Source organism: Cloeon dipterum, chromosome X (genome assembly GCF_949628265.1).
Source record: "Cloeon dipterum chromosome X, ieCloDipt1.1, whole genome shotgun sequence".
NCBI classification, from domain to species: Eukaryota; Metazoa; Arthropoda; class Insecta; order Ephemeroptera; family Baetidae; genus Cloeon; species Cloeon dipterum.
Genome location: NC_088790.1, coordinates 28,671,996 through 28,699,842, shown reverse-complemented (window position 1 = coordinate 28,699,842; position 27,847 = coordinate 28,671,996). Strand labels below are relative to the sequence as shown.

Genomic DNA, 27,847 nt, shown 5'->3' with positions numbered 1-27,847 from the left:
CCCCAAAGGTTATTAGGGTAGTTCCAAACCTTAAACTCCTCTTTTTGCAACCTAAAAACGTCAATTTGTAATGTTTGCACTACACTGCACAACGGAATTAAGTGTTTATCAACCTAAAACACTTCAGTGCATTCTGGGACGTGAAGACGAGTTGAACCGTATCCAATTTTTGTGTATGCGACTCTTAAAACCCGAGACTTATTGTTAGTTGACTCACTGTTTTTTATTAATCAAATCTCGACTTCCAAGCATCAAACTTGCAAAAAATGCACACAGTTCAACTTGTCATGACCACCCCTAGATAGCCGAACCCCTTTTCAAGCCCTGAATTTTCTTTTTCAAATTTCCCCACATTAAACTTACTTACGTACATTAATTATGATATTATTGGCTTGCCTGCCTTGCTCTTCAACCGATACTGTTCCGCTAATCATTCCTTCTGTGCAGGTTGCATTCTTTATTTGAACAGGAAATAATCAGATTAATTATTTAGCTAATTTTATTGAGTTTTATTTATTGCTTTAGAAAGGATGATTAAAAATTAAAATGCTCAGTTTATTCCGAAATTTGTTTCAAGATTATGCACAGCGAGAATAAAGAAACAAACAAAGTTCCGCACCGCCGTTGCACACAATTTTTCAGGATTTCTCTAAAAATACTTTCCATCTATCATGATGGAATTTTAAAAATTCACACCGGAGGGAAACGTATTTGTAGAATTTTGAAAACACGTCGCAAATGTGGAGCGAGTCATCCATAATATTCGTCGCTGCTACGAACGCAGCACGGCAGATATTCCTTTAATTTATAATATTTATGAAAGCGTTCGTTTCGCAGATCGGAAGTGACTCTCGTCCCTGGCTTGGATAATTTAAACATGGGAAGCAGGAACCCGAACGATCAGGAGCCAATCTACCAAAATCTAATCGAAGCTTTTGATGAAGTGATTTTAAATTCTTTAAATCCATATCGTAAGTAAAATTATTTTATACACATAATTTGTTGGATGGGATATTTGCTGATGTCCTTTTTAAATTATTTCAGCGCACCCTACCCAGGAAATAATCAGCGACATTTTCAGCCTAACCCCAATAAGTTGCTGGGATGAGACTAAAAAGCGGTTGTTCACTCTGGTCGATTCTAGATGCAAATTTTTCCACCTAGGCCAGTTAATAAATGTTTTCCCAAACATGCCTCACGTCGAACTGGAGGTTTGAGTTTTGATTTTGAATCAGGAGAAATAAGTTATTGATTTTTTATTACAGGCGCTACAGACCGTTGCGATAAAAGCTTCCCATCTCGCCACTCTCACCATTAATTACGAGGAATTCTTCGAACCACGAAACATCCGCGAAGATCTGAGATGGGTTATCCGAGAAATGGGATCGCTGAGAGAATTGCAGATTCACAGCTACTCCTTCACCATCAAAAAGCTAACAAAAATGTGCAAGAATCTGCATTCGTTGAGATCCCTCGATGTCAAAATTTTCTACCAGGATCCAATTTTGTTCGAAAGAGACGGAAACCAATCTCGCAGAAAATTTCGAGAGAATTTTGTAATAAGCTTCGTGAAACTCGAGATTTTTAAATTTGCAACGTTGCCCAAGACGAAAATAGGATTCATCGTCGGCTTTGACAGAGCTTTGGATTTTCAATGCGAGTTGGCGTGTTTCTGCAGTTTTCTCCTGCCGAATTTGAAGGAAGTGGGCGACCCTGACATCTTTGTCGACATGACTCCGGCTGTCATCGATCAGTATTATATTTCAAAGCTGGAATTCTTGAGTTTGTCCATGAACGTGCCCGAACTGTTTCGATTCAAGAGTTTCTTCAAATTCCCTAACGTCCACGCTCTTTCTGTGAGTATCTAAAATTTAATTTTTAAATTTAAAATTAAAGACTGTCTTTAATGATGTTTCTGAGCAAACCAATCGATTCTTTAGGGTCGAATTAGGTAAAGTGGATATTTTCTCCGACCAAAAGGTTTAGCGCGACGTGCGCAGCACAATTTGATCTTTTTCCCGCCAAAACAATAGGAATGCGAGAAGTGCGCATGCGTCAAAGCTGGTTTGAGCACTTGCAGAGAAACAGCCTGTACAAATGACTCCTTTGTCAGATCCAGCCAGCTATGACGCATGCGCACTTCTCGCATTCATATTGTTTTGGCGGGAAAAGAAGTTAAAGAAGTCGTGCTGGACGTTTTGGTCGGATAAATATTTACCTAATTCAACCCTCGAGAATCGATTGGTGCGTGCTCAGGAACTTTGTTAAAGACGTTCTTTAAAAAAGGATTATTATTCATCGTTTTATAGGGGTTTTTCTAAGTACGTAAAATAAAAATCTGAATATAAAAAAGTTACAAAAACAATTTTAATTTAATTATTAATTTTGTTGTTTTGTTTTGAACACCTGCCAATGTAAATATAGAACGTAGAATTTTACATACAAATTATTTTTACTAAAAAGGATTAAATATTAGATCACTAGGTTGGAGGGGGAGTGAATAATCTTTGACAAAAAAATAATGTACTGACGACTAATTCTTATATTATATATCTTTCCAGATTATGTTTCTCAACATAGATTACTTCTCAGCGAGCGACAACCAGGTTCCGTTAAACACGTTGTCCACGCTAAAAATTTCTACCCTTTGCCTGATCGACCTGCCTTCCCCCTCATACCTCGAGGCGCTTTTGAACGTGTTCGGAAACAATCTGAAGAAGCTGGATTTGACGCTGGACAGGAAAAAGCTGAAAACCTTCAGAATCGCTTTGATTTGCTTCACTTGCCCGAATCTGGAGGAGTTGCAAATAAAAAACTTGCAAAGCCTGGACGAAGGCGCCGTTCGGTCCCTACAAAACTTTAACAAACTCAAAACTCTGGTCTTGGAAGTTATTACCAGGTGGGCTAATTATTCTGTTATCTTGACAAAATAGTATAATTATTAATTTTTCAAACAGCTACGAGACAAATAGTGCGCATTTCTCCGCCATCCTGTCTGCGCCCAATCTCGAGACGTTGGTTTTGGATTTTGGACGGTCTTTCGGTCAGACTGCAGGATTTGGAAATAAGGAAATCAATGCTTTCTGGAGAAAATCAAGCAGATGTTTCAAAAAATTTAAAGAAAATCACCGCCAAGTTCAATTCAGTCGCTGATTATTTCGAGGAAAAACGATTGTTAAAGTCTATTAGGTCTTTGCAGCTCACCCTTCCGCCTGGTGGACATACGAAAATTAAAATAAAGAATATTCCCAGTGGCACTCTAGTGTGAGCGCAGTTAATAGAAAATGAAGTTATTTTTTTCAATATTCCTTTTGTAGACCATTTAAATGATTTAAAAATTAATTTTTTATAATTTATGATTTATTACACGTGTCCTTTATAGATATGTATTGAAATTTCATGCGAATATGGGAAGTCTATTAAAGCTGCTATAGAACCTGCCCGGTTATAAACATATTTAGTTAAAATAGAGAAATCCTAGAATTTTCTTTGGTAACTATTTAAATTTGGACATGGTTGAGCAATTAAATCTAAAATAGGGGTAAAATGTGACTTTAACCTCCTAAAACTAACACACATAGTTGATTTCCGCGTTTTTATGGTTTTTATGTTTGCCGGCGCTGTTGTATCGAAGCAATGAATATTATCTTAAATATTGAAATATAAATTAACAAAAAATGTGTTATAAAAAGTTTTCACCATTCATTTATTTTATCTTATAAATTGGTGTTTATTCTTGCCAAAGTTATACAATTAAGAACAGATATAAAAGTTACAGCAAAAAATTTCCAGATTTTTTAAATGTAACAAAAATTCCTAACATGTAACATAAGTTTTCTGTCTTTCAAAGATTTACAAATTAAAAAATTGACAATTTTGGTGCAATATACGAGAAATACGTTGCACATTTCAGACATTGGATGCATTTCTTCCATTTTTGTCCCAGTGGATGAAGCAAAGTGTACATATTTTAGTTCATTGTTTTTCTTTGATAGATAGTCGAAAGGATCACCAAGAGGCACAGATTCAGGCATTCACTCAGCGTCAGCGCAGGATGTACAGGCTCAACGCTGGCGGGTTCACCGACTCGTTGGGAGGGACCAGCGGAAGGCCGAGAGACTTTATTCTGAGCAGAGCCAGAGGGAATCGAGGAAGGCCGTCCATTGTGTCCTCTTCTCCGAGTGTAGGTTCTGGGTCCTATAATAAATAATGTAATTGTAAAAACTGGTATTGCCGTAAATACATAGTTATGAACCATCACAGTCAGCGGGGGCCAGATTCGTGCGACGCGCAAATATGGCGTCCGGTGGAGTATGGCGCGAAAAAACGGTCACGTGACAATGCGAGTCTATACTGTGACATATAATTTGCATTACTTGTATACCAATTGCGTCTTTTGGATCGTAAAAACAAACTCTTGACACTCGTACGGCAATCCAAAGAGAGCTGTTTGTTTCCAACTTTCAGACGCCATCTTGCATCTGTGCAGTGCGAACCAATTTTATCGCACATCTGGCCCCCGCTGATACATATAAATATTGAAGATTCCTGTAACTTATGCAACCTGAGCTGCATCGGGGGGTTGTACTACTGCATATATACAAGTCACCCCGATAAATTTAGGGAAGCAAAAAGACGCAGCAAGTGAAGAAATGAATACAGAGGGTGCAGTTGATGTTTTAACACTCTTGAGTGCGGCTGTTTTTTCGTTAGCTGGGCGAACTGACCTTGCATCTCTTTTGCTTTGTGCTCGTCCAGTGCATATGGCCAGGGGTGAATGCGAACGGGCGGAGATAAATAATGCGTGGAGAAAAGCACAAAAGATGGCGAGGCAGTGAGCGCTCGCTCAAGCCCTGGTCGCTCAATTTTAGTTTTCAATATTTAGTCTCTGCTCTAACATTAAAATATTTTTAATTCAAATTCTTTCAAAGCTTACTAATTCAGACGGGCAGTAAAAAATAAAGGAAAATGTCTCGTTTGCCCGAAATATTTTGCGAAGCCTTGAAATAATTATATTTTATTTTTTATATAATTTTAACAATGTAAGTATTTGAGGATATAATTGAATATTTCCCAGAAAAAGGACAAAACCTGATTTTCTGCACAATCCTCTTAGTATGCGCACTATTTAAAATGATATATCTCATTTTTCGCTCACCTAATTTTGTAGTCAAATTTTCACCAAAACAGTGGATATTCTCAGCGATTGTCTTTGGTGATTATTTCCACCAAGCGCTTCGGATTATTGAGGCCCGGCTGAAATCACAATATAAATTAGGCCTCGATGATTGTTTAAAATGATACAGCTGCAAATAATCTAGCAGAAACATAGAGGTTATATCAATGCAAGGGCCGGTGCCAGGCCAAAGAGGGTCGATATACTGCATAAAAGCCTTAAAAACCGCTGTTGCCAATTCATGAACTCATCCTTAAGGATTTATTTAATGCCAAAATTGACATAAAAGAATAGTGATTTGTTGAGATAGCATGCTTTTCAAAAGATAATGAAAGTCGCCCTAATTTAGATCTGATATTTCATTTCTTGATACTATTATGCTGATGTCACTCACGCGGCGGGATGCTGAACATTTAACATTTTTAACATTTAAACACATTCCGGCGCATAATATCTGACGCTTGTGAACCAACCTCTGCGTCAACTGGCCAACAATTCAAATAATGACTGTTATAAGTAAATAAAATGCCCACTCTCTCTCTCTATCTGCTGCGGGCCAAGCCATTCTCAAAAGCCTCTCCAGATCTCCTCAATTTTACTAATTCTGCCTTGCTAATTAATATATTTTATTCTCTTTTATTATGCTTCCAACAATAAACTCACTCTCCATAAACTGTGGTCCACTGAACTATATTATTCAACTAGGCTGATTAATAATGCCAACAATCGGTCATAATTATTACCAACTCGGCTGCTCATGCACGGCAGCGAGTTGGAATAATTATGAGACTTTAGAAATATTAATTGCCTCACTGCTTGTGAGCAGTCCGAAATCCTTAGAATAAAATATCTGCGTCTTGCTGGCCTGGCAAGAGCGCGCGACTAAATATTCTCAACGGCCTCTAAAGTCAAATAAATAGTCCAGTTTCTCCAAAAATTAGCAAACTAAGAAAAATCGACACTAATCAACCTCCTTTCTATAAATTACTTTATATTATCTTTGGATTCTCTGTAATTTTCAGATAGATCCGAAAAAGAGAAATTAAATTCAGCGGTGTAAGTTTAAAATATTGTGGTTTATTAAAACGTAAGCGACTCTAACAATTATCAAAAGGCTTTCAATCGTGAAATTGGCCATTTTTAATATTACCATATTATAATTATTAAAACGCAGACGAAACCTTGGCAAAAATGCTTACTGACTGGCTGGCGCGCACGGTGGTTGCTACTGGGCAGAGATCGAAAAACCGTCTGAGAGTAAGCCCAAATAATGCAGCCTCCTCGATAACTTCGGGGGAGAAGGTGCATTTGGCTGCCAGTTTTACGCGTCAGCCAGTTGGTTGGTTCTGACAATTCTTGAATTGAGGGCACGAAAACTACGTTAACCTTAAACATTGCTCGTCTCACGCGTTTAAAAAGAATTTCACCAGTTGCATAAACCCTAAGTGTTCAAAGCCGCCAACAGATGGCGCAACCATACAGACTTTCTTAAAAAAATTTGTTTGAAGCGGTTTTAAGGCATTTCCGCTGCGATTTCAGTCTCAATCTAGCTATTTTGCATTTTTCAATTAATTTGCTTTTTTGAGGTGCTGGAAACCAAAATTGGTTCAGCCACTCGCCGTAGAAACGTTGGAAAATATTTTTTTATTTCAAAAAATAGTTTTTCTCGATTCTACGGCGATTGGCTGAACCGATTTTGGTTTTCAGCACGTCAAAAAATAGCAAATTAATTGAAGAATGCACAGTAGCTAGATTGAGCCTGAAATCGCAGCGGAAGTGCCTTAAAATCGAAAGTCTACGGTGGCGCCATCTGTTGGCAGCTTCGAAAACTTAGGGTGTATGCATTTGGTGAATTCTGTTAATTAAACGGTTCTCTTGATTTGTCGAAACGGGCACCTGGTCATGGCACCCCTAAGGTCAGTATAAAAGAGGGTAAAGAGTGTAAATAATGCTGTTGACCAATAAAATCAGCTAATTATTAAGTTGAATGAAAGAAAGATTTATAGCATCAGATTTGAAAATGTGATATTTTTGCATGCATATTTTCGTTGACGAATAGAGTTGAAAATATTCTAAAAAATCATATGAAATGAATTGCGTTAAAAATTGATAGAAGTCGGGAAATCGACACAGATAAAGAAGCCCGCGTGTGCGCAATCACAAAATAGAATTTTCCTCAACATCAGGAAAAGCCGAATTGATGGCGGCAATCAGTTGGTCTTCCAACAAGTCTGTATTGTCCTCTTTCGGAAACGTAGCAATTTTGTAGCGTTTGAGATTAATCAAAATCTCTTTCTGAGCAATCCGCGAAAAGAGAGTCTCTTTATTGCCAAGATCCAAGTTGCGGACCTTGATTTCAAAACCTTCTAACTGCGGCGCTGACAGCAAGTTGGAGATATCCACGCGCATATCACTGAAATCAAATTTTATTTACTATTAGAAATGTTTCTTCTTTTATATTCTATTTTTATTGCTTCGAAGTTTATGGAAAATACCTTCAATTGAAGGGTTCAAGAATCTTTGGCCCTAACCCTTAAATTGAGAGTATTTTAGTTCTCTGGAAAAAAGGTATTCTCACCGTGAATTGAAGCATCTAAACCATCTTAATTGGCTCAAGCAGCCAACGGGCACATTGTAGCTGGACAAGCTTACGTATTCCAGTGAGAGCCACTCAAGGTTGCTGCACCAGCCAAAGATCTTTTCAAGGGTCTCTGCTATCATGCCGGAGTTCCATTCCGGTTCAATGGTCAACCGTCTCAAAAGGTGTCCCTTTTCCTCGAGGAAAATTCTGAATGCGCGCATTTGATATTCGCAGCCAGTAAATGTGGCGGATCTCAGCTTCGGCAAACGCGGGAACCGGACAACTTCGATCTCATTCTCGAAATTGGAGCAGTTTATCTGTATATTTAGAAGAGATGTATAAGTTATTATGTAGTCAGCCAAGAGGAAACATTCTTACCGTGAGTGCTGTCGCGTGGGGTTGCGTATCCAAGAATTGTAGGTTTTGTCCTATGTCAAAACAAATCAAGTGATAATGCGGGCCAGGGCCTACAAAGTGGTGCTCAGTTCTTGGCAAATTCTTGTCCAATCTGATTGCTGTAAAACGAGAACCAAATCGGATTTCGTGATATAAAAAGCCGTCGTCGAAGAAATCGACTTTTTCCTCGCCATACAGCTCTAGTTTGGAAACTTCAACGTCCTGCAAGCTTCTGCAATTCTTCACTATTTCATTTAGTTCTGAGAGCAGGACGAAGGATTCAGATATAAGAAGTCTTGACAGATTTTTCAAATTGCTAAGCGATGCAATTTCTTCAGGACCAACCAGACCATCTCCTCGAAAATGGTGATTTATTTTGAGTTCTTGTAGATTAGGGGCTCTCACGGCGAGGTGTTGAAGAACCTTGAGGGGTTTAATTATATTTTAAAATGAGTGTTCCAGAAAATGAAATTTTACTTTTGTCTTACCTCCAATAATGGAAATTCTGAGTCCGAATTTGGATGAGTCTTATTTTCGTTGAGGTCGAACATAAAAGCGAGTACTTCGGTATCAATTTGATTGGTTTCGCGGCTTAAAAGGCTTGGAAAAGCCAACCAAGCTTTATCGTGGATGTTCTCAAAGCCACCCCGCTGGAACTTCATTAACAAGTCTTCCAAAACCATTTGCCTCGGTTCAGGGGCTAGAAATCATGTAAAAAATTCAGTAACATGAAAAGCAGCATTTCAAAGTTGGAATTCAAATCAAATGAGTTTTTTATGTAAGTTTTTTGTATCAAAATTGAAAATTATACTATAAGGACAACTAATTAGAAAATTATACTTCAAAAAAATTTTTTTTGCAGTTACCTGTTTCAAAATCAAACAATATAATACTTGATACGCAGTTTTTCATGCAAAATTCATTTTCGCTCACCTAATTTTTCCAAATTTTCTCCATAGCAGTGGACATTGTCGACAACTGTCTTGAAAGTTAATTCCGCCAAGCTCTTCGGATTATAAATGACCGACTGAAAGCACAAGTGTACAATTAAGCATTTTAAGATTTCAGCTCGTCATATCAGGTCAACACAAGTCCAAAAGTGGTTTCCGAATTTCTGATAATTAGATGCCGAAAAGAACGATATTTGAAACATTCTTTTTTCTTTGCGCGCAGCCACTTTTATTTTCAGCGATTGAGACAAAAATTTTAATTAATGTTTCATATTTAATAAAATAATTTAATTTTCAAAATTTTTTCCATGATATAGCCAGAATAGTGGGTTTTAGACGATTTTAAGAATGGCTCCAACAGCAAAGAATTGCATGATTCGTGCTCATTTGATGCTGCTGCTAAGATTTAAAGCTCAGAAAAAAATCAATGGTCTAAAATTCACTTTAATTTAAGGACGTAAAATATTTCATTACTAATATTTCTAGACTAAATCTTTTCTTTCGGCGGCCGGTACCCAAGAACCACCGATTAACTTCTAAAATTGGCCTGACGGTGCAGTTAGAGTTGAGGGTGAAGCTGAAATTTCGTTCTCAATCGAAACCCGATTGGTCACTCATGCCTGCATAATTTTTGATATGTTCCTGATGTGTATTTTAGTAGCAATTTAGAAACGTCAAAGAGCCGAGATTCATGAGAGTTTAATTGTTCAAAAAAGAGAAATCGTGCGTGTGAGCAGCCACATGTAGCTTGCGAAACGAATAAGGAAGGAATGCAAGCGCGCTCTTTGCCTGTTGTGAAATTATCCCAAGGGAGAATAACACCTCTGTGCGAGCAAGCAGCCGACACCCAGGTATGTAACTGACGCGCTACCTGAGGGTGTTTTGACGCAGCGGGGGTCTCGCCGGTTCAAAAGAAATGCGCGTTGGTGGAAAAATTATTCAAGCAGAAGACAACGACCGACGCAGCCAATGCAAGATTTTGAATAACGTGTGATTCACTGTTTACCTAAAACTCAAACTTCCCACTAATTTCCGTTGAAATCAAATCTTCTCACGCGAAAATGACGTATCAAGACCAATTGATTAAAATGCGATCGTATAAATTTATAAATATATCTCTAAATTATAAATATAAATATTTATCTGCGTGAAATTAATTACAAATCGATTTTTTTAATATTTGGTAACAAAATATTATCTACGCTTTATTTTAAAATTGTTTTAGTAGCCTTTTTTAAATTGAATTTTAATTAATCCCTCTGAAAATAGTTTTCCTTTAGATGTTATTTAAAACTCGATCGAATAGCAACAAGACAAGTGCAGGCTCAACCGCTCGAGAAGGGAGATGCACCCGAGACTCTTTGCCTGCATCACAGCGGTGAAGGCTGAGAGCGGAACACCAAAGGCTCTTCTTCGCCGTGAACCTGGCGCATGCGCATTGTGATTGCAGCCAAATCGGCCTGAAAGCGGCGAGTCGCTTCCTTGAGGGGTGTTTTAGGGAATAAAAATTTTGTCAGCGATGTACCGGCCGGCCAGATGAAATGCCCGCAGCAACAGCACCTTTCAAAGTCAGAGTTGATTTTATTTTGGGTGTCGAAGCCGGCCGACAGCCTCCCGCGTTTTGGCGGGTCAGTTTTAGCGCGCAAAAAATGGTTCCGCGGAAGAGCATCTCACACACATCGACTAAAACAGCCACTCTGATCACGAGACGCCTGCCGCCGCCGCCGCTGGCAGGTGTTTTCGTTGCCATTGCAAAAGTCAAACGCTCGCGTTTTGTTAATTTTGGATTTCTACTGTGGCTAGGTCATTTTTTGATTATCGAAAATTATTTACCGTTCAAAATGCAATTAATATTGAATTTTTGCCCTATACCTAGTTCACGCATCAGGTTACATTATGAAAAAAATGCAGGCGAAACGCGTTAGTGCGGCCGCGTGTGCGTTGTGACCAAATTGATTAACAGATTGCGGGCATTTACTCTCTTCCCACGCTCGAGTTGGGCCGAGGGAACAATCATCATACAAGTAACAGTCCCAAATGCATTCAAATCACCAGAAAAATTGAGAGAAAATGAGTTAATTTACCATTTTTTGGAGAGGAAATGCTGAGCGCCGTTCTTAACACGTGCTCTGTAGCGAGCTCTGCAGATCGAGGTTTGATGCACGATGCACGACTTGTGGAGGTTGGAGCTAGTAGGGAGGCTATTAACAGGGTTGCCTGCTGCTAAGGCGAAAGAAAAATTTTAGAGAGGAAGGTTTTTGACGTTAGAGCAAACAATGCAAGAGGAGTTTTTATTTTAACGCAGATATTAAGAGGAAATTGAGCATCGCTTTGCTTAAAATCTATCAAATTTCTCCAAAACGGAGTTTTCCCGCACTCATCCTAGAGTCTGTGGCAACCCTAATAAACCAAGGGGAATTTTACCCGAACCAATGATTTATGCTTCCAACAATAAAATCACTCTCTCCTTAACTCTGGTCCTCTGAACTATATTAATCAACTGGGCTAAATAATAATCCCTACAATCGGTCATAATTATTACCAACTCGGCTGCTCATTGTCAGGCGCGGCAGCGAATTAATATAATTTAGAGACTTTAAAAATATTAATTGCCCCTCAGCCTGTGAGCAGTCCGGAATCCTTAGAATAAAATATCTGCGTCTTCCTGGCCTAGCAAGAGCGCGCGTGACCGAAAATTCTCAGCAACTTCCAAATTCCAAACTCAAATGAATAGTCCAGTTCCTCTTAAAATTAGCAAACTACGAAAACTGTAAAATGATCGACTAATTTAATCTCCTTTTTATTAATTACGTTATTATCTTTGAATTCTCAGTATTTATCAAAATAAATGGAAAAGTAGAAATTATACACCGCCGTTTAACTGCTGTAAAACAATGATTTATGATGTGTTTTTATTGGAACGTAAGTGACTCTAACAATTACAAAAAGGCTTTCAATAGCGATATTGGCCATATTTTCCGTTACGTTAGTTATTAAAACGTAGACGAGACTTTGACAAAAATGCTTACTTAATTACTGTTGCTGGCTGGCGCGTACGCTAGGTGTTGCTCGGCAGAGGTCGGAAAACCATCTCAGAGGAAGCCCAAATGCAGCCTCTCCGATAACTCGGGGGAGGTTGCATTGGGCTGCCAGTATTACGCGTCAGCCAGTGGTTTGTTCAGACAAATCGTGCCCTGAGGGTGCGAAAATCACGTTACAGTTAAAAAGTGCTCGTCTCACGCTCAAAAGAATAAATGCCAATTCTGTAAAATATACGGAGCTCTTGACTGTCGATATTGGTGCCTGGTCACGGCGCCTCTAAGGTCAGTAACAGGCCAAAGAGTGTCACGCACACCAGCTTCACATTTGAAAATGTGATCTTTTATATACATATTTAAATGGATGAATAGAATTAAAATATCATACTAAAAATATCATATGAAATGAATTGCGTTAAAAACTAGTAGAAGTCGGAAAATCGACACAGATAAAGAAGCCCGCGTGTGCGCAATCACAAAATAGAACTTTCCTCAACATCAGGAATAGCCGATTTGATGGCGGCAATCAGTTGGTCTTCCAACAAGTCCGTGGCGTCCTCTTCCAGAAACGTATCAATTTTGTAGCGCTTGAGATTAATCAAAATCTCTTTCTGAGCAATTCGCGAAAAGAAGGTTTCTTTATTGCCAAGATCCAAGTTGCAGATCTTGATTTCAAAACCTTCTAACTGCGGCGCTGACAGCAAGCTGGAGATATCCACGCGCTTATCACTGAAATCAAATATTTTTTACTATTAGAAATGTTTCTTCTTTTATATTCTATTTTTATTGCTTCAAAGTTTATGGAAAATACCTTCAATTTAAGGGTTCAAGAATCTTTGGCCCTAACCCTTAAATTGAGAGTATTATAGTTCTCTGGAAAAAAGGTATTCTCACCGTGAATTATTGAAGCATCTAAACCATCTTAATTGACTCAAGCAGCCAATGGGCACATTGTAGCTGGACAAGCTTACGTATTGCAGTGAGAGCCACTCAAGGTTGCTGCACCAGCCAAAGATCTTTTCAAGGGTCTCTGCTATCATGCCGGAGCCACTGAACCATTGCGGTTTAATGGTCAACCGTCTCAAAAGGTGTCCCTTTTCCTCGAGGAAAATTCTGAATGCGTGCATTTGATATTCGCAGCCAGTAAATGTGGCGGATCTCAGCTTCGGCAAACGCGGGAACCGGACAACTTCGATCTCATTCTCGAAATTGGAGCAGTTTATCTGTATATTTAGAAGAGATGTATAAGTTATTATGTAGTCGGCCAAGAGAAAACATTCTTACCGTGAGTGCTGTCGCGTGGGGCTGCGTATCCAAGAATTGTAGGTTTCGTCCAATGTCAAAACAAACCAAGTGATAATGCGGGCCAGGGCCTACAAAGTGGTGCTCAGTTCTTGGCAAATTCTTGTCTAATCTGATTGCGGTAAAACGAGAACCAAATCGGATTTCGTGATATAAAAAGCCGTCGTCGAAGAAATCGACTTTTTCCTCGCCATACAGCTCTAGTTTGTAAACTTCAACGTCCTGCAAGCTTCTGCAATTCTTCACTATTTCATTTAGTTCTGAGAGCGGGACGAATGATTCAGATATAACAAGTCTTGACAGATTTTTCAAATTGCTAAGCGATGCAATTTCTTCATGACCAAGCCAACAATTTCGACGAATAATGTGATTGATATCCAGCTCTTGTAGATTAGGGGCTCTCACGGCGAGGTGTTGAAGAACCTTGAAGGGTTTAATTATATGTTAAAAAGGGGGCTTAAGAAAATGAAATTTTACTTTTGTCTTACCTTCGATAAAGGAAATTTTGAGTTCCGTCTTGGATGAGTCACATTTTCGTTGCGGACGAACATCAAAGCGAGTGCACGGGTATCAATTAGTTTGGTTTCGCGGCTTAAGAGGCTTGGAAAAGCCAACCAAGCTTTATCGTGGATGTTCTCAAAGCCACCCCGACGGACCTTCTTTAACAACTCTTCCAAAACCATTTGCCTCGGCTCAGGGGCTAGAAATCGTGTAAAAAAATTCAGAAACATGAAAAGCAAAATTTTAAAGGGGGAATTTATATCAAAGAGTTTTTTATGCAAGTTTTTTACTACAATTTTTATCAAAATTGAAATTTATATTATATAAGGATAACTAATTATAAAATTATACTTCAAAAACATTTTACAGAAAAGATTGCAAATCATGATTTTGCACTTATCTGTTTCAAAATCAAACAATATAATACTTGCTACGCAGTTTTTCATGCAAAATTCATTTTCGCTCACCTAATTTTCTAGACAAATTTTCTCCATAGCAGTGGACATTGTCGACAATTGTCTTGAAAGTCAATTCCGCCAAGCTCTTTGGATTATTAATGACCGACTGAAAGCACAAGTGTACAATTAAGTATTTTAAGATTTCAGCTCGTCAGAGCAGGTCAACACGGGTGCAACAGTGGGTTTTCGAATTTCTGATAATTAGATGACGAGATTTGGACTTGTAAAAATAACGATATTTGAAACATTCTTATTTCTTTGCGCGCAGCCACTTTTATTTTGAAAGTTTTTGAGAACAAAAATATTAATTAATGTTTCATATTTAATAAAATAATATAATTTTCAAATTTTTTTCCATGATATAGTCAGAATAGTGGGTTTTAGACGATATTAAGAATGGTTCAAACAGCAAAGAACTGCATGATGTGTGCTCATTTGATGCTGCTGCTAAGATTTAAAGCTCAGAAAAAAAATCAATGGTCTAAAATTCACGTTAATTAAAGGACGTAAAACAATTCATCGCTTTTATATCTAGACTAAATCTTTCTTTTTATCGTGAAACTGCTCTACTTGAACTGCACCAAGACCCAAGACGCGGCGCGTGGCCGCCGGCCGCTACCCAAGAACCACCGATTAATTTTTAAAATTGGCCTGACGGTGCAGTTAGAGTCGCGGGTGAAGCTGAAATTTCGTTCTCAATCGAAACCCAACCGGTCACTCATGCCTTCATAATTTTTGATATGTTCCTGATGTGTATTTTAGTAGCAATGCAGAAGCGTCAAAGAGCCGAGATTCATGAGAGTTTAATTGTTCAAAAAAGAGAAATCGTGCGTGTGAGCAGCCGCATGTAGCTTGCGAAACGAATAAGGAAGGAATGCAAGCGCGCTCTTTGCCTGTTGTGAAATTATCCCAAGGGAGAATACAATCTCTGTGCGAGCAAGCAGCCGACAAGCAGGTATATAGCTGACGCGCTACCTGAGGGTGTTTTGACGCGGCGGGGTTCTCGCCGGTTCAAAAGAAATGCGCGTTGGTGGAAAAATTATTTAAGCGGAACGAATCGTAGCCTAATAAATCAGAGACAACGACTGACGCAGCCAATTTTGAATAACGTGAGTGATTCACAGTTTACCTAAAACTCAAACTTCCCACTAAATTCCCGTTCAAATCAAATCTCCTCACACGAAAATGACGTATTAAGACCAATTGAATAAAATGCGATCGTAAATTTATCAATATATCTCTAAATATTTATCTGCGTGAAATTAATAACGAATCGATTTTGTTTTAATATTTGGTAACAAAATATTATCTAAGCATTATTTCAAAATAGTTCTACTAGCCTTGTTTCAATTAATTTTATATAATCCATCTGGAAATAGTTGAGTTTGAGATGTTATTTAACTCGCTCAAAAAGCAACAAGTGCTGGCTCAACCGCTCGAGGAGGGAGATGCACCCGAGACTCTTTGCCTGCATCGCAGCGGTGAAGGCTGCGAGCGGAACACAAAAGGCTCTCCTTCGCCGTGCACCCGGAGCATTGTGATTGCAGCCGAATCGGCCTGAAAGCGGCCAGTCGCTTCCTTGAGGGGTGTTTTGGGGAATAAAAATTTTGTCAGCAATATACCGGCCGGCCAGATGAAATGCCCACAGCAACAGCACATTTCAAAGTCGGTTGCTTTCATTTTGGGTGTCGAAGCCGGCTGACAGCCTCCCGCGTTTTGGCGGGTCAGTTTTATCGCGCAAAAAATGGTTCCGCGGAAGAGCATTTCACACACATCGACTAAAACAGCCACTCTGATCACGAGATGCTCGCCGCCGCCGCCGCTGGCAGGTGTTTTCGTGACCATTGCAAAGGGCAAACGCGCGAGTTTTGTTAATTTTGAATTTCTACTTTTTTTGGTCATTTTTTTACAATATAGAAAATTTATTTACCGCTCAAAATACAAATAATATTCAATTGTTGCCCCATACCAAGTTCACGCATCAGGCTAGATTTTATGAAAAAAATGCAGGCGAAACGCGTCAGTGCGGCCGCGTGTGCGTTGTTAACAAATTGATTAACAGATTACAGACATTTACTCTCTTCCCACGCTCGAGTTGGGCCGAGGGAACAATCATCATACTCGTAACAGTCCCAAATGCATTCAAAACACCAGAAAAATTGAGAGAAAATGAGTTAATTTACCATTTTTGGAGAGGAAATGCTGAGCGCCGTTCTTAAGTCGTGCTCTGTAGCGGGCTGCAGATCGAGGTTTGATGCACGATGCACTTGTGGAGGGTGGAGCTAGTTGAGAGGCTATTAACAGGGTTGCCAGCTGCTAAGGCAAAAGAAAAATTTTAAAGAGGTTGATTTTTGACGTTAGAACAAACAATGTAAAAGGAGTTTTTATTTTAACGCAGATATTGGAGAAAATTGTGCGCCAATTAAAACCGAAAAGAAATAGATCGATGTAGCGCAAAATAAAATCCGGCAGCTCTTTTGAATGAATCGACGCGGGCTTGTACAAGAAGAAGTAAAGTCGGTATAAAATTTCTTTTTTTCTCATTATTTCGCTCCCTCTTACAATGAAAGCAATGGTTATTTTACACAAGATAAAAATCCCAATTCTTTTGATACAAAAGTTCAGTACGAGTCTGTCGAAAAAAGCAAAGACTTAACTAGAATTTTATAATTTATGTGTAATTTAATTAGTCGTTTTTTTTTGTTGCAATAGCTAATGAAAAATACTGCACGCAGCTCATACATTCTGGAAGTTTGTTCAACCGTCAATTTTCCTCCTCAGTTGTTGGTTGAATTCAAATAAATTTGAAACGTACTAAAAACGTTACAAAGACGCGGAGCTATTAGGCTTTATAGTTTTGCAACAAATTGACAGACTGACACAATTTAGGTCAGTTTATGTACCATTTCACGAGTAGGTTGGATTTAATGTATTTTAAAGCCCTCAAGAGGTCAAGGTCAGCCGCTGCCCTCTTGGCATAATCAACGCTCTCGATCTAAATTAGCACCTAATTAAAGACAATTTTCGTTCTTTCCAAAAATGTTACTCTGGTCGCAATCTGCGCGAGTTTAATCAGAAAAATAATTAATCACAGACACGGACCCTTTGCAGTGGCTGATGAGCTCCGAGTGCTCGCTTCTCGCGCAGCTGCTGCATGGCTATTGAGAGCCGTGAGATTCCATTATTTTCCATTGCAGTAAGTAATTGTGCGATGTGCGGCCAATCTTGTTCGCAGATAGCAATAACCATATTTAGCAAAATAAAAACATTGCATATTATTATGCTATATTTTATTGCAAAGATTTTTTTTTTTATTTATTTGGCAGTGCAGGCGTATTTTCCATTGTAGTTAAAGTCTTCCTCACACTGTTTTGTGCGTACTGATGCGGTCAGAAAATCGTTGCAGCCTCCATACACTGGTCCTTTCCCGATAGTAGGAAGAGGAAGTTTTTCAAGATAGAAATCAAAGGCCAGCACAAAAATTTCAGTGTAGACTGTTTGAAACCTGCTTTTATTTTAGCCACTGAGTTTGTCTCTTCAATGAAAGTAGTTAAGAGCAAAGTGGTAGAAGATCTTTGCTTTTTTTCGACAAACTCACACTGAGCTTATATATCAAGAATTATGATTTTTATCTTGTGTAAAATAACCATTGCTTTGATTGTAAGAGGGAGAGAAATAATGAGAAAAAAACTGAAATTTTATACCGTCTTTGCTCTTCTTTTACGCGTCGATTCATTCAAAAGAGCTATCGGATTTTATTTTGCGCCACATCGATCTATTTTTTTTCGGTTCTAATCCAGGAGCAATCCTGGAATATCATTTTTGGAATAATCTGTGGATTAATCGTGGAATAACAAAAGCGTAATTATTTTTTAATAAAATTATATTCTCGCGGAATATTCTTGACAAAGTTGGATTCATCCTGGAATATGTTTTGCCATTAAATATCAGTGTGGGTGGCAATTAAATTTAGAGTAGACATCCTCTCACTTAACAAGATTAGTGCAAATAACACGCCTCAAAATTATTAGGAGGCACGGTTTAATATTTTTATCAGTAAGTTAAATAAGGAAAGGAACCCAAATATATTTGAGTTCTCAAAACTTACTTTTTCAGTTGCTTGTGCAGGGAAGAAAGAAGACAAACACACGTAGAGAGCGAGCGAGGGTGAATACAAGATTGAGGGCTTCCTTTGCTTTTCCAGGAGGAACCAGGAGCTGGTGTCAGTGCGAGAGGGAGGGGGTGGTCAGTTGGTAAATGTGCGGAGGTTGCCACGTACGTTTACACAATAAATAAATGGTGAAATCTTCCCTTCTGACGCGATCGCCACTTCTTTTATTATCATATTTTTCTTCGCCTGAGCTTCCCTCTCGCATTCCCTAGAATTATTTCCTAAAAATACGAGCAGCAAAACAACAATAACTTTTTTACACAATGCCACTGACCCTCAGGTCACCCACCAGCAGCGCGCACAGGGTGGTCCACCGCCTAACATAAGTATATTTTTACTCAGCTGGCATTCCGTCTTCTGCTAACTCTTAAAAAATCGCCTCGTCTCTTTTTCCGGCGATTGCCTGATCTTTTATATCATCCTATTTTTCTCCACCTCAGTTGCTCTCTCGCATTTCATTAGAAATATCCGTGCAGTGAATCAACAATAACAACCTTTTCAAACAATGCGACTGACCCTCAGACCCTTTCCCCGACCAGCGCGCACAGGGTGGCTCGGATCTATTTATCATTCCGTAACATTCTCATGTCGCTTTATTGCAGTGTTCCGAAAAAGCCGGCTTTTTCTAAAACGAGTTGGTTTTATCCGGGTGTTTTTTGCTTTTTATGGCTGCAACAAAAAATATTTTTTAAACTAACTTGTGGATTTTTGACAAGCTGTGAAAAAAATTCAAAAAAGCCAGAATAAAGCCGGCTAAAATAGGATTAAACCGGCTGGAAAAAACTCGGAACACTGGATATAAATAAGCCTGATTTGCATTGAAATAAAAAAGGTTTAGAATAAAATTAACAATATTATTTTATTTTATATTTTCGGAAAAAAATCACGTCGTCCCCAGGCACCCAAACATGTTTTTACTGAAATTCCGTATACAAAACAAAAACACGTCGATATGTATCAATAATATTTTCCACATTTTTGTTATAGGACCTGCGTCAAATTGAACTGAGCAGACGCCAAAGACGTTTGTCTATTGCCTTTATTTTAGGATATTTTCAAAGCAAAAGGAAAAATGGAAGAAAACATGACAGCTCCTGAGAATATTGAGCCTAACGCCACCTCAAATGATAGCACGTAATGTACCTAATTCAAATTACTTTCAATTTTAAGTAAAAATATTTATTTTTAGTTCTGCTGACGATGGAACCGAAAGCAGCTCTGCAAGCCACACCATAAAATACATAATCGACTTAATTTTTGACCTAATTTATGGGCTGCTATTCGTCCCTGCTATATACACGTGTATGTATTTATTTCAACAATTAAATATACAATTGAAAAATAATTAATTTATTTTCTCTAAAGTTTTCAAGACAACGGGCTTCGATAAATATGTGATCTTGTTTCTGCCGATACTAAAGGTGTCCAGGCAGAAACCCGCGTTTGCTCTTGCTGCAACACTCTCACTTGCTGTTTCCATTTGGTTCCACCGCACCAATGAAAAATTATTCGATTTCCCTCTCCTCTTGTGGTTTGCGTTGATGAGCTTGGGTTTTGGTATGTTCACTTTAACCTAATTAAGCTTCAATCTTACTAAAATTCTTTAATTCTTCTGTTGCAGTTTTTCAGTTCATCCTCGTTTGTATCTTAAAGGCAATTAGCCACAAGAATTTAGAAGAAAACAATAAAGGCAAGCAAGATTAAATTTGAGCAATCTGGGTTTTACTCCCAATAATTTTAAGAAAATTACCTTGAAATTGTAAAAATAATATCAATAATAAACAACAATGTTTTTTGAAATATGTACTGAATTTTTCTGATCAAGTAAACGAACTTTTTCTTTTTAAGCCAGCAACACTTATTATAAATTGTCATCATTAACATTACAATTTCTGTAAGTTCGTGTTACACAGAGCAATAGTAGGTCTAATTCACCAGTTGCATAAACCCCAAGTGTTCGAAGCCGCCAACAGATGGCGCCACAGAGTAGACTTTCGATTTTAAGGCACTTCCGCTGCAATTTCAGACTCAATCTAGCTACTCTGCATTCTTCAATTAATTTGCTAATTTTTGACGTGCTGAAAACCAAAATCGGTTCAGCCATTCGCCGTAGAAACGTGAAAAACTATTTTTTTTAAATAAAAAAATCTTTTCCAACGTTTCTACGGCGAATGGATGAACCGATTTTGGTTTTCAGCACGTCAAAAATTATCAAATTAATTTAAAAAAAGCAAAATAGCTAGTTTGAGTCTGAAATCGCAGCGGAAATGCCTTAAAACCGCTTAAAACAATTTTTTTAATAAAGTCTATGGTTGCGCCATCTGTTGGCGGCTTCAATAACTAAGGGTTTATGCAACTGGTCAATTAAAAAAATCTGATTAAATATCCTTAACTAAAAAAACAAAATAAATAAATAAACTTTTAGCATATTTTTCTTCTAAAATTATAATTTTAATAATAAATAATTACATTTTTCATAATAACAAACTGATTTTTTCTGATCAAGATAAAATAAATCAAATAATAAAGCTTTTTTTAAACCTTGCAAAATGTTTTATAAATATTTCTCCATGTAACAAATTGAATAAATTAAATTCTGAAAGTTCATTATACGATGCAATATTAAGTCTAATTAAAAAAAAATTAGTTTCCGATGACGGAGTATGTTTCACTGAAAAACAACAGGTACACAGAGGAAGTGAATCCTGCCAAGGCCGTGACTCCGAGAATGTATCCAATCCAGCCTTTTGTAGGATCTGTATCTGTAACAAACAGATGATATTATCTATTTATCCCTGAAATTTAAATTCTCAATGCTTATACGGGATAAAAATATCACTAAATTCGTTGAATCTGTGACTAAAAACCCTTTTAAGGCTGATATTGTAAAAATAATCAGGGTGAAGTTTGACCTAATTGTAAGGGACACCCTGAAAATTGAAAATTTTTCCCATTTTGACCTTCTTGATATGCAGGAGGAAATTAAATAATTTAAATTCTACTTACAATAATTATAATCTTGTCGGTGTCATTTTGAGCTTTTCTTTTTACAGTGTGTCATGCATATTCCCTTCATTAAATAATTAAAAGAAAAGAAAGTACCTTCAACGTAGCTTTCCTTGTCATAGCAGCAGTCAGTTTGTGAGTGGACCCATTTTCTGTTGCAATACCCCGAGCCCAGTTCCTGAGGAAGGTCGTTCTTGACGTAACACCTGTCGGTTTTGGCGCACCAGGAGCAGGAAGCAGAGGAATCAGGGCCCGTCTGGACCAGGGCACCGGAGCAGCTGCTGCAGCTGGTCAGGTGCGAGCACCAGGGCAGCGGAATGATCGCCAACACCGTGTTGTCCGTGATTTCTTGGTCGTTTATGTCGAGATTGTACCCAAAATCGAAGGCTTCTAATTTTAAGTTAAATTTAAATAATGATTTTAATTTTTTTATAAGAAATTTACTGTTTAGTTCATCGTTTTCTTGATAGCCGGCGCCGAAGATTCCGGAATAGCCGGGGGAAATTGTCCGGATCTGCTTCAAATCGTGAGGAATCTCCTTGTAAACGAATAAGATTCTGCCGGTTTGAAACACAGTGGCCTGGAAGCTGAATTCGCCGCGGAAATCATGGTGTTCACATAATTGGAAATTCAACCATTGGACGGTCAAAGAAGTGCCTAGTGATAAAATATATATATTTCTCTTTTTTTTTCAAGTTGATGAACACTTGATTTAAATCTTTTCTGCTGTTATTTATGATAAAGAAAACTTTAAAATAAAACACTGAATTTACCATCATCGAGGTACTTGATGGTTCCCTGTTTTTCATCATCAAATTGAGCAAACAAAGGAGTAATAATCCAGCGAGGATTTCCTGTCGATTCAATTCCTCCTCGTGTCGTCAGCGCCACTTCGTAAATTTCCTCGTTGAAAATTTTGAAACCAAATGACAAATTGACAATGACAGCCTGAAAACACAAAACACAACCGTCGAAATAGCCGCGATTCTTATTATACTTCAAAGAGCCAATAACCTTTTGGGCAGAGGCTAATTTTTCGCTGCTCAAGGTGACCGCGTGCTTTTCTTTGTCCATGTCCACCCACAGAAGATCGGTGAAATATTTGTCTCTTGGCACAAATATTTTGGTAAACGTGTGATGTTCAGACACTTCGTAATTTTGTTTTTCGGGCAGGGGGCCCTTCAGTCGGCTTCCAACTGTATGAAAATTTCTTTAAAACGTGAGCAAAATGGAGCTAAAAATTTTGTTAACAAAAATAGAAATAACGATACATTATTTAATTAAAAAAAAATATCTAAATATTTATGCAAAAAATGATCCGATCAATAATTTTCTGCTCTCAAGTACTCACCTACGTCTTTGATCGAGAATGCAGTTCGATGCTCGAAGAGTGAGGAAATTAAAACTCCATAAAGGAAGATTCGAAAGAGCCGCGCTGTCCCGGCCATTGTTCTTGCCTCTTTGTCAGAAAGATTAAGTTACCAGCAAGCACAAGAAGTTGAATTTAGTGAAATTGGGGCTTATAAAATTGCTGGCACACGTCACTAAATTTTCCAAGATGAGCAGGCTCAATGCTTCATTCCTCCTTCGAGGAAATTGAACGATTAAAACAATGTGTTAAATAGAACAACTCTTTAAATGAAGAACAGCAAATATTTTGAAAAAAATTAATGAAAATAATATTTTTATGTGTACGATATAGCGGCTAGATTTTAAAGCACTTTTTAATTTATGAAAACGCTCGTATACACTTGTAACTAAAAAAAGTTTTAAATGTCCTTGTTTTTATATAACTATTGTAGTTGTTGTTTCTTTTCACATTTTTTGATAGCATCGTCAAGAGGGGATTAACGGTGGTGAGCACGCAATTTGTTTACCTTCACAGAAAGAAAAATAGTTTAATTGATTTTTTTTTAAATGAGTTGCGCGCGCCAAAGCAACGAGCGTTTTGCTTTGAGCTTCTGCTCGCACTTTATAAATTAATTAATTATCGAAAAAATTATTTACCCTACCTATTTTGACCCTCAGGAATCAATTTGAAGGATAAAAAATTTCAGTTGGTCTGTAAAATAAAATTTCAAAATAATTTCTCTCCTTTTTTTCAAGCATGACGAAATGACTAAAGAAATTCTCACAGTCAGAGTTGTTTTTTAAAATAAAACGTAAATATGTTATTGTTGAAATTTATCTACTATACATATATTTATTCGTGTACAATACCTGTTGCAAGCTCAACAAATCATTAAAATTTCTTCGCAGTGGTGATTTGAAGAGGAAAATCTGCTATTGCACACGGTGGATTGAAGGTGCAAATTCAGAATTTGTCCTGAGAGCGGGCTGATCTTAATCCAGATAGAAGAAAAAGAGGTACGCCATGACTACGAATAACCCCGCCAAAGCGATGATATAAAGCGTTGGATTTGAATATATGATCCATTCAACTGCAACACAGGAAATAGATTGTCAAAATCTAAGAGGTTTTTGCATAATTAATTAAAGACCGTCTTTGACGAGGTTTCTGAGCAAAACCAATCGATCCTTGAGGATCGAATTAGGTAAAGTGGATAATTTTCCGACCAAAAAGTGCGCAGTGAACTTTTTCCAGCCAAAACAATATGAATGCGAGAAGTGCGCATGCGTGGATGAGGCAGGCGGTCTCTCTGCAAGTGCTCCAACCAGCTCTCACGCATGCGCAGCTCTCGCTAAATACGTTCAAATTGTTTTGGCGGGAAAAATATCCACTTTGCCTGATTCGAATCTCAAAAGAATCGATTGGTGTTTTCAAAAACGGTCTTTAAAGTCTCAATAAATAGCACCAGTTATTAACCTGGCATTTTTAACAAAGTTTATTTAAATAAAATTAGTACCTATGCCCCATTCGTAATCTAGACATTCTTGTCGAGTTGTGGTCAGAGGTTTCATCAAGGAGTCAAACTTGAATCCGTTCTTACTGGTTCTGACACTCTGGACACAGGTGTTGGTGGAAGGACGCCAGGCGCAGGAGGAGGCGGAGAAAGGGCTCGTCGAAATCACTCTTCCGGAGCACTGCTGACACTCCGTGAATGCCGAGCAGGAGGGCCTGGGCACCAGATAAATCACAGTCCCCACATTGATTGGGTGTCCCCCGATGTCTGCGTCGAAGTCGAGATTGCTCTTTTGGTTCTTGCTACTTTCATCTGAAAAAATAAAAATTGAAAATGTGTTTTTTTGTTTTTTATATTTTTTTTACCCATTATTTCATCAAAATTTCGCTCGGCAACGCCATAAAATCCTAAGAATAAGCCTTTTAAGCCACGATTGACGGGCTTCAAGTTGCTAGGAACCTCCTTGTACACGAATTCGATCTTTCCGTCGTCAAACAGAGTTGCCTGAAAGCTGAATTTATCCTCCAGGTAATCCTCGTGGTCCAACTTGAGATCTTTCCACTGGACGGTAACGCAATTATCTAAAAAAATACGAAATATATATTTGGGAAAAACTCAAATAAAAATTCAGGTTTACCAACGGCTCGGTAGATGATTTGGCCGTGTTTTCTGTCGAATTCCGCAAAGAGAGGAGCAATAACTTTCAAATTCCGATCAGTCGTCTGGAACTGAATTCCTCCCTGCATTGATACCGTCATGTTTTGGATCTTTTGCTTGAAGAATGTCCCTTTCAACATTGTTGTATCAATTTCCACCTGAAAACGCAATATATAAGCTCTTACAGTGCTCTAAGCCGCCAACAGATGGCGCCACCGTACACTCTGGTAATACATTTAAATTTAAGGAATTTCCGCTTCGATTTTAGACTCAAACTTACTTCTGTGCATTCTTTACTTAATATTCTTTCTTTTGGCGTCCTGAAAACCAAAATCAGTCCAGCCATTCGCTGTAGAACCGTTGGAAAGGATTTTATATTTCAAAAAATTGTTTTTCACGATTCTACGGCGATTGGCTGGACCGATTTTGGTTTTCAGCACGTCAAAACAAAGCTAATTAAAAGAAGAATGCACAGAAGTAAGTTTGAGTCTGAAATCGAAGCGGATATTCCTTAAATTTAAATTTATTACCAGAGTGTACGATGGCGCCATCTGTTCGTAGCTTCAAACAACTTATGCAACTGGTGAAATTCACGACGAATTCTTTTAAATAATAATAATAATTATCAAATTTACGTTTTCTTCCTGCATTTGGTCCACGTTCAGGGTGACGACATTTTTGCGTTTGTCCATGTCGATCCAGAGCATTCTGTCGACCATTAGCTTGTTGCTGCGCACATAAATTCTGGAGAATTGGTCATACTCCTCAACAAAGTAATGAAGGGCCAGATCATTCGAGTTGATATCAAATAAGCCATCGGCGTCAAAGGCTTCGTAGTCAATGTCACTGAGATCAACTGGAACTGAAATCAAATAATTACTAAATTGCTCACGTGTGTTGGGTGTTTCGAGAAATGAATCAGTCAAAGGAGAGAAATAATAATAATTTGCTTACATTTGAACTCAGGTGATGATGTGATAATCATGTACACGGCTACAATTAGTAAGCCGAAAGACAATGAAAGAAAGAAGCGGCTGAGAAACATCGTAACAATTTTCCTAGCTTTAGCAGTAGAAGCGCACAAAGCAGACTGATTGCATGACGAGGGTTCAAAGCAGGTTAGATTCCTTTGGATAAATTGCGAAAATTCTTCAAATTCACTCTCAACCAGGAATTTTTCTTGATCCTTCAATGCAGTCAGTATAGTGAAGAATGTTCACTGGAATTTTGGAAATTAGTAAAATTCATGACATTTTTTCGTAATAACATTTTTGTTTGAGAATAATAAGCAGGTATATATAATTTAAATATCGATAAAATCCGGAAATTCATCAAGTTTAAATTTATAAGAAAATTTTAAATTTGGTTTTTGAGTAAAAAAGACACTTATGCATTCTCATTTGTAGGGATTATGTATTTATTCATATTTAAAAGCACTACATGCAAAGTATTTACAGAAAATTCATTTGCTGTTAAACATGCAAATAATATTTACAATTTCCTGTCCTGCACCCTGATTTCAGTCCTTTTATTTTAATCATCTCTTCCAATTCAGATTAAAAATAGTTTGCAAAGATTTCATCAATATTGGGATACCAGCGCCTCAATTGATTAATTAACGGAGGACAGACAAGGTACAAAATTACACCTACAACAGCAATGAAGCCAAGGATGTAAGGGCGCCTGTAGGATCGCCATTCGTCCGAATCCTCTGAAAATAAAGTTATAAATATCTAATATTCAGTTTAAATTTCACGCAGTACCTTCGATATCGGATGACTTGCAGTCGATCGCGTCGGTTGCGTCTTCATAGTGGTACAGCTCGAAAATTCTTTCCTTTCTGACACACTTCTGCAAATAAGGACACCACGCGCAGAAGTACGAAGGGTAGAAATTCAACTGGTTCGTCTTTCCGGTGCACTTGTAGCACGTCTTCAGGTTGGAGCAGTAGGTGTCGGGCACGAAGGATATGACGGTCCAGTTCGAAATTTGGAAGCTTTTGATGTTCATGTCGAAGTGGTACGTAACATGACTCATTCCTAACAGGCCTCCTGCCTCTGTTGACAAAATTTATTTATAATTAATCTCTAAAAACAATTTTACTCGATTTAAAATAGCGCACCTTCCAGGGTTTTGCGCCCAACACCAAACATTCCTGAGAATTTTTTCAGGTTTGCTTGGAGAAACTGCAGATCATACGGAATCTTCTGGTAAACGAAATTGATCCTGCCGTCTGCGTGAATCGAGACCTGGTAGCTGAACGGATTTGCAAACTCGTGTTTGCGAAGACGAACGTTTACCAATCGAACAGTGAAAGAGGAACCTTTAAAAAAATGAATTAAATATTGAAAACGTGTTTAAATGTCACCACTACCATCGTCGAGGATTTTGATGTATCCATGTCGTGCATCCAAATCGATCAGCAGTGGAGAGAAATATAAATTTTCAGTTGTAATTCCTTCCGCCACTTTTGGCTCCACTTCGGTAATCTCTTCTCCGAGGAAATTAAAACTAAACGATAGCTTCCACTAAAATCGCAACCATGAGTATATTTAATTCATAGATTAATTTTTTGCTTGCCTTTTCCACTTGGTACCGTCCAATGGGCAAAGCCAAGGTTTTTTCGTATTTTTCCAAGTCGACCCACAGCAGGTCGGCAGCCTGTTTGTCCTTCGGCATGAATAGTCGGACGAAATTCTCGTGCTGCCGGACGACGTAGGTGAGGTTGGGCATCTGGTCCTCCGCAC

The 27,847-nt window shown here is 38.1% G+C and overlaps 1 protein-coding gene across 1 annotated transcript; it reads right to left on the bottom strand.

Annotated features, from left to right (window-relative positions):
• Window positions 1–23,922: 23,922 nt before the first annotated feature.
• LOC135946381 (uncharacterized) lies at window positions 23,923–27,362 on the bottom strand. Its single transcript, XM_065494590.1, has 9 exons — window positions 27,223–27,362; window positions 26,864–27,157; window positions 26,721–26,811; window positions 26,055–26,134; window positions 25,736–25,962; window positions 25,081–25,258; window positions 24,809–25,024; window positions 24,447–24,755; window positions 23,923–24,020 (listed from the first exon to the last, which is right to left on the bottom strand). Exons 1-9 carry the CDS (start codon window positions 27,251–27,253, stop codon window positions 23,923–23,925), a joined length of 1,524 nt encoding a protein of 507 aa, XP_065350662.1. The 5' UTR covers window positions 27,254–27,362.
• Between the last annotated feature and the right edge of the window lie 485 nt (window positions 27,363–27,847).

Coding starts and splice junctions, on each gene's coding strand:
- LOC135946381 (XM_065494590.1), bottom strand. CDS start 27,253: ATGTTTGGTGTTGGGCGCAAAACCCTGGAAG. Junction 26,135..26,720: donor TTGTACCTTGTCTGTCCTCC/GTTAATTAATCA, acceptor GATGTTTCTCAG/CCGCTTCTTTCTTTCATTGT. Junction 25,025..25,080: donor AATCATCTACCGAGCCGTTG/GTAAACCTGAAT, acceptor GTATTTTTTTAG/ATAATTGCGTTACCGTCCAG.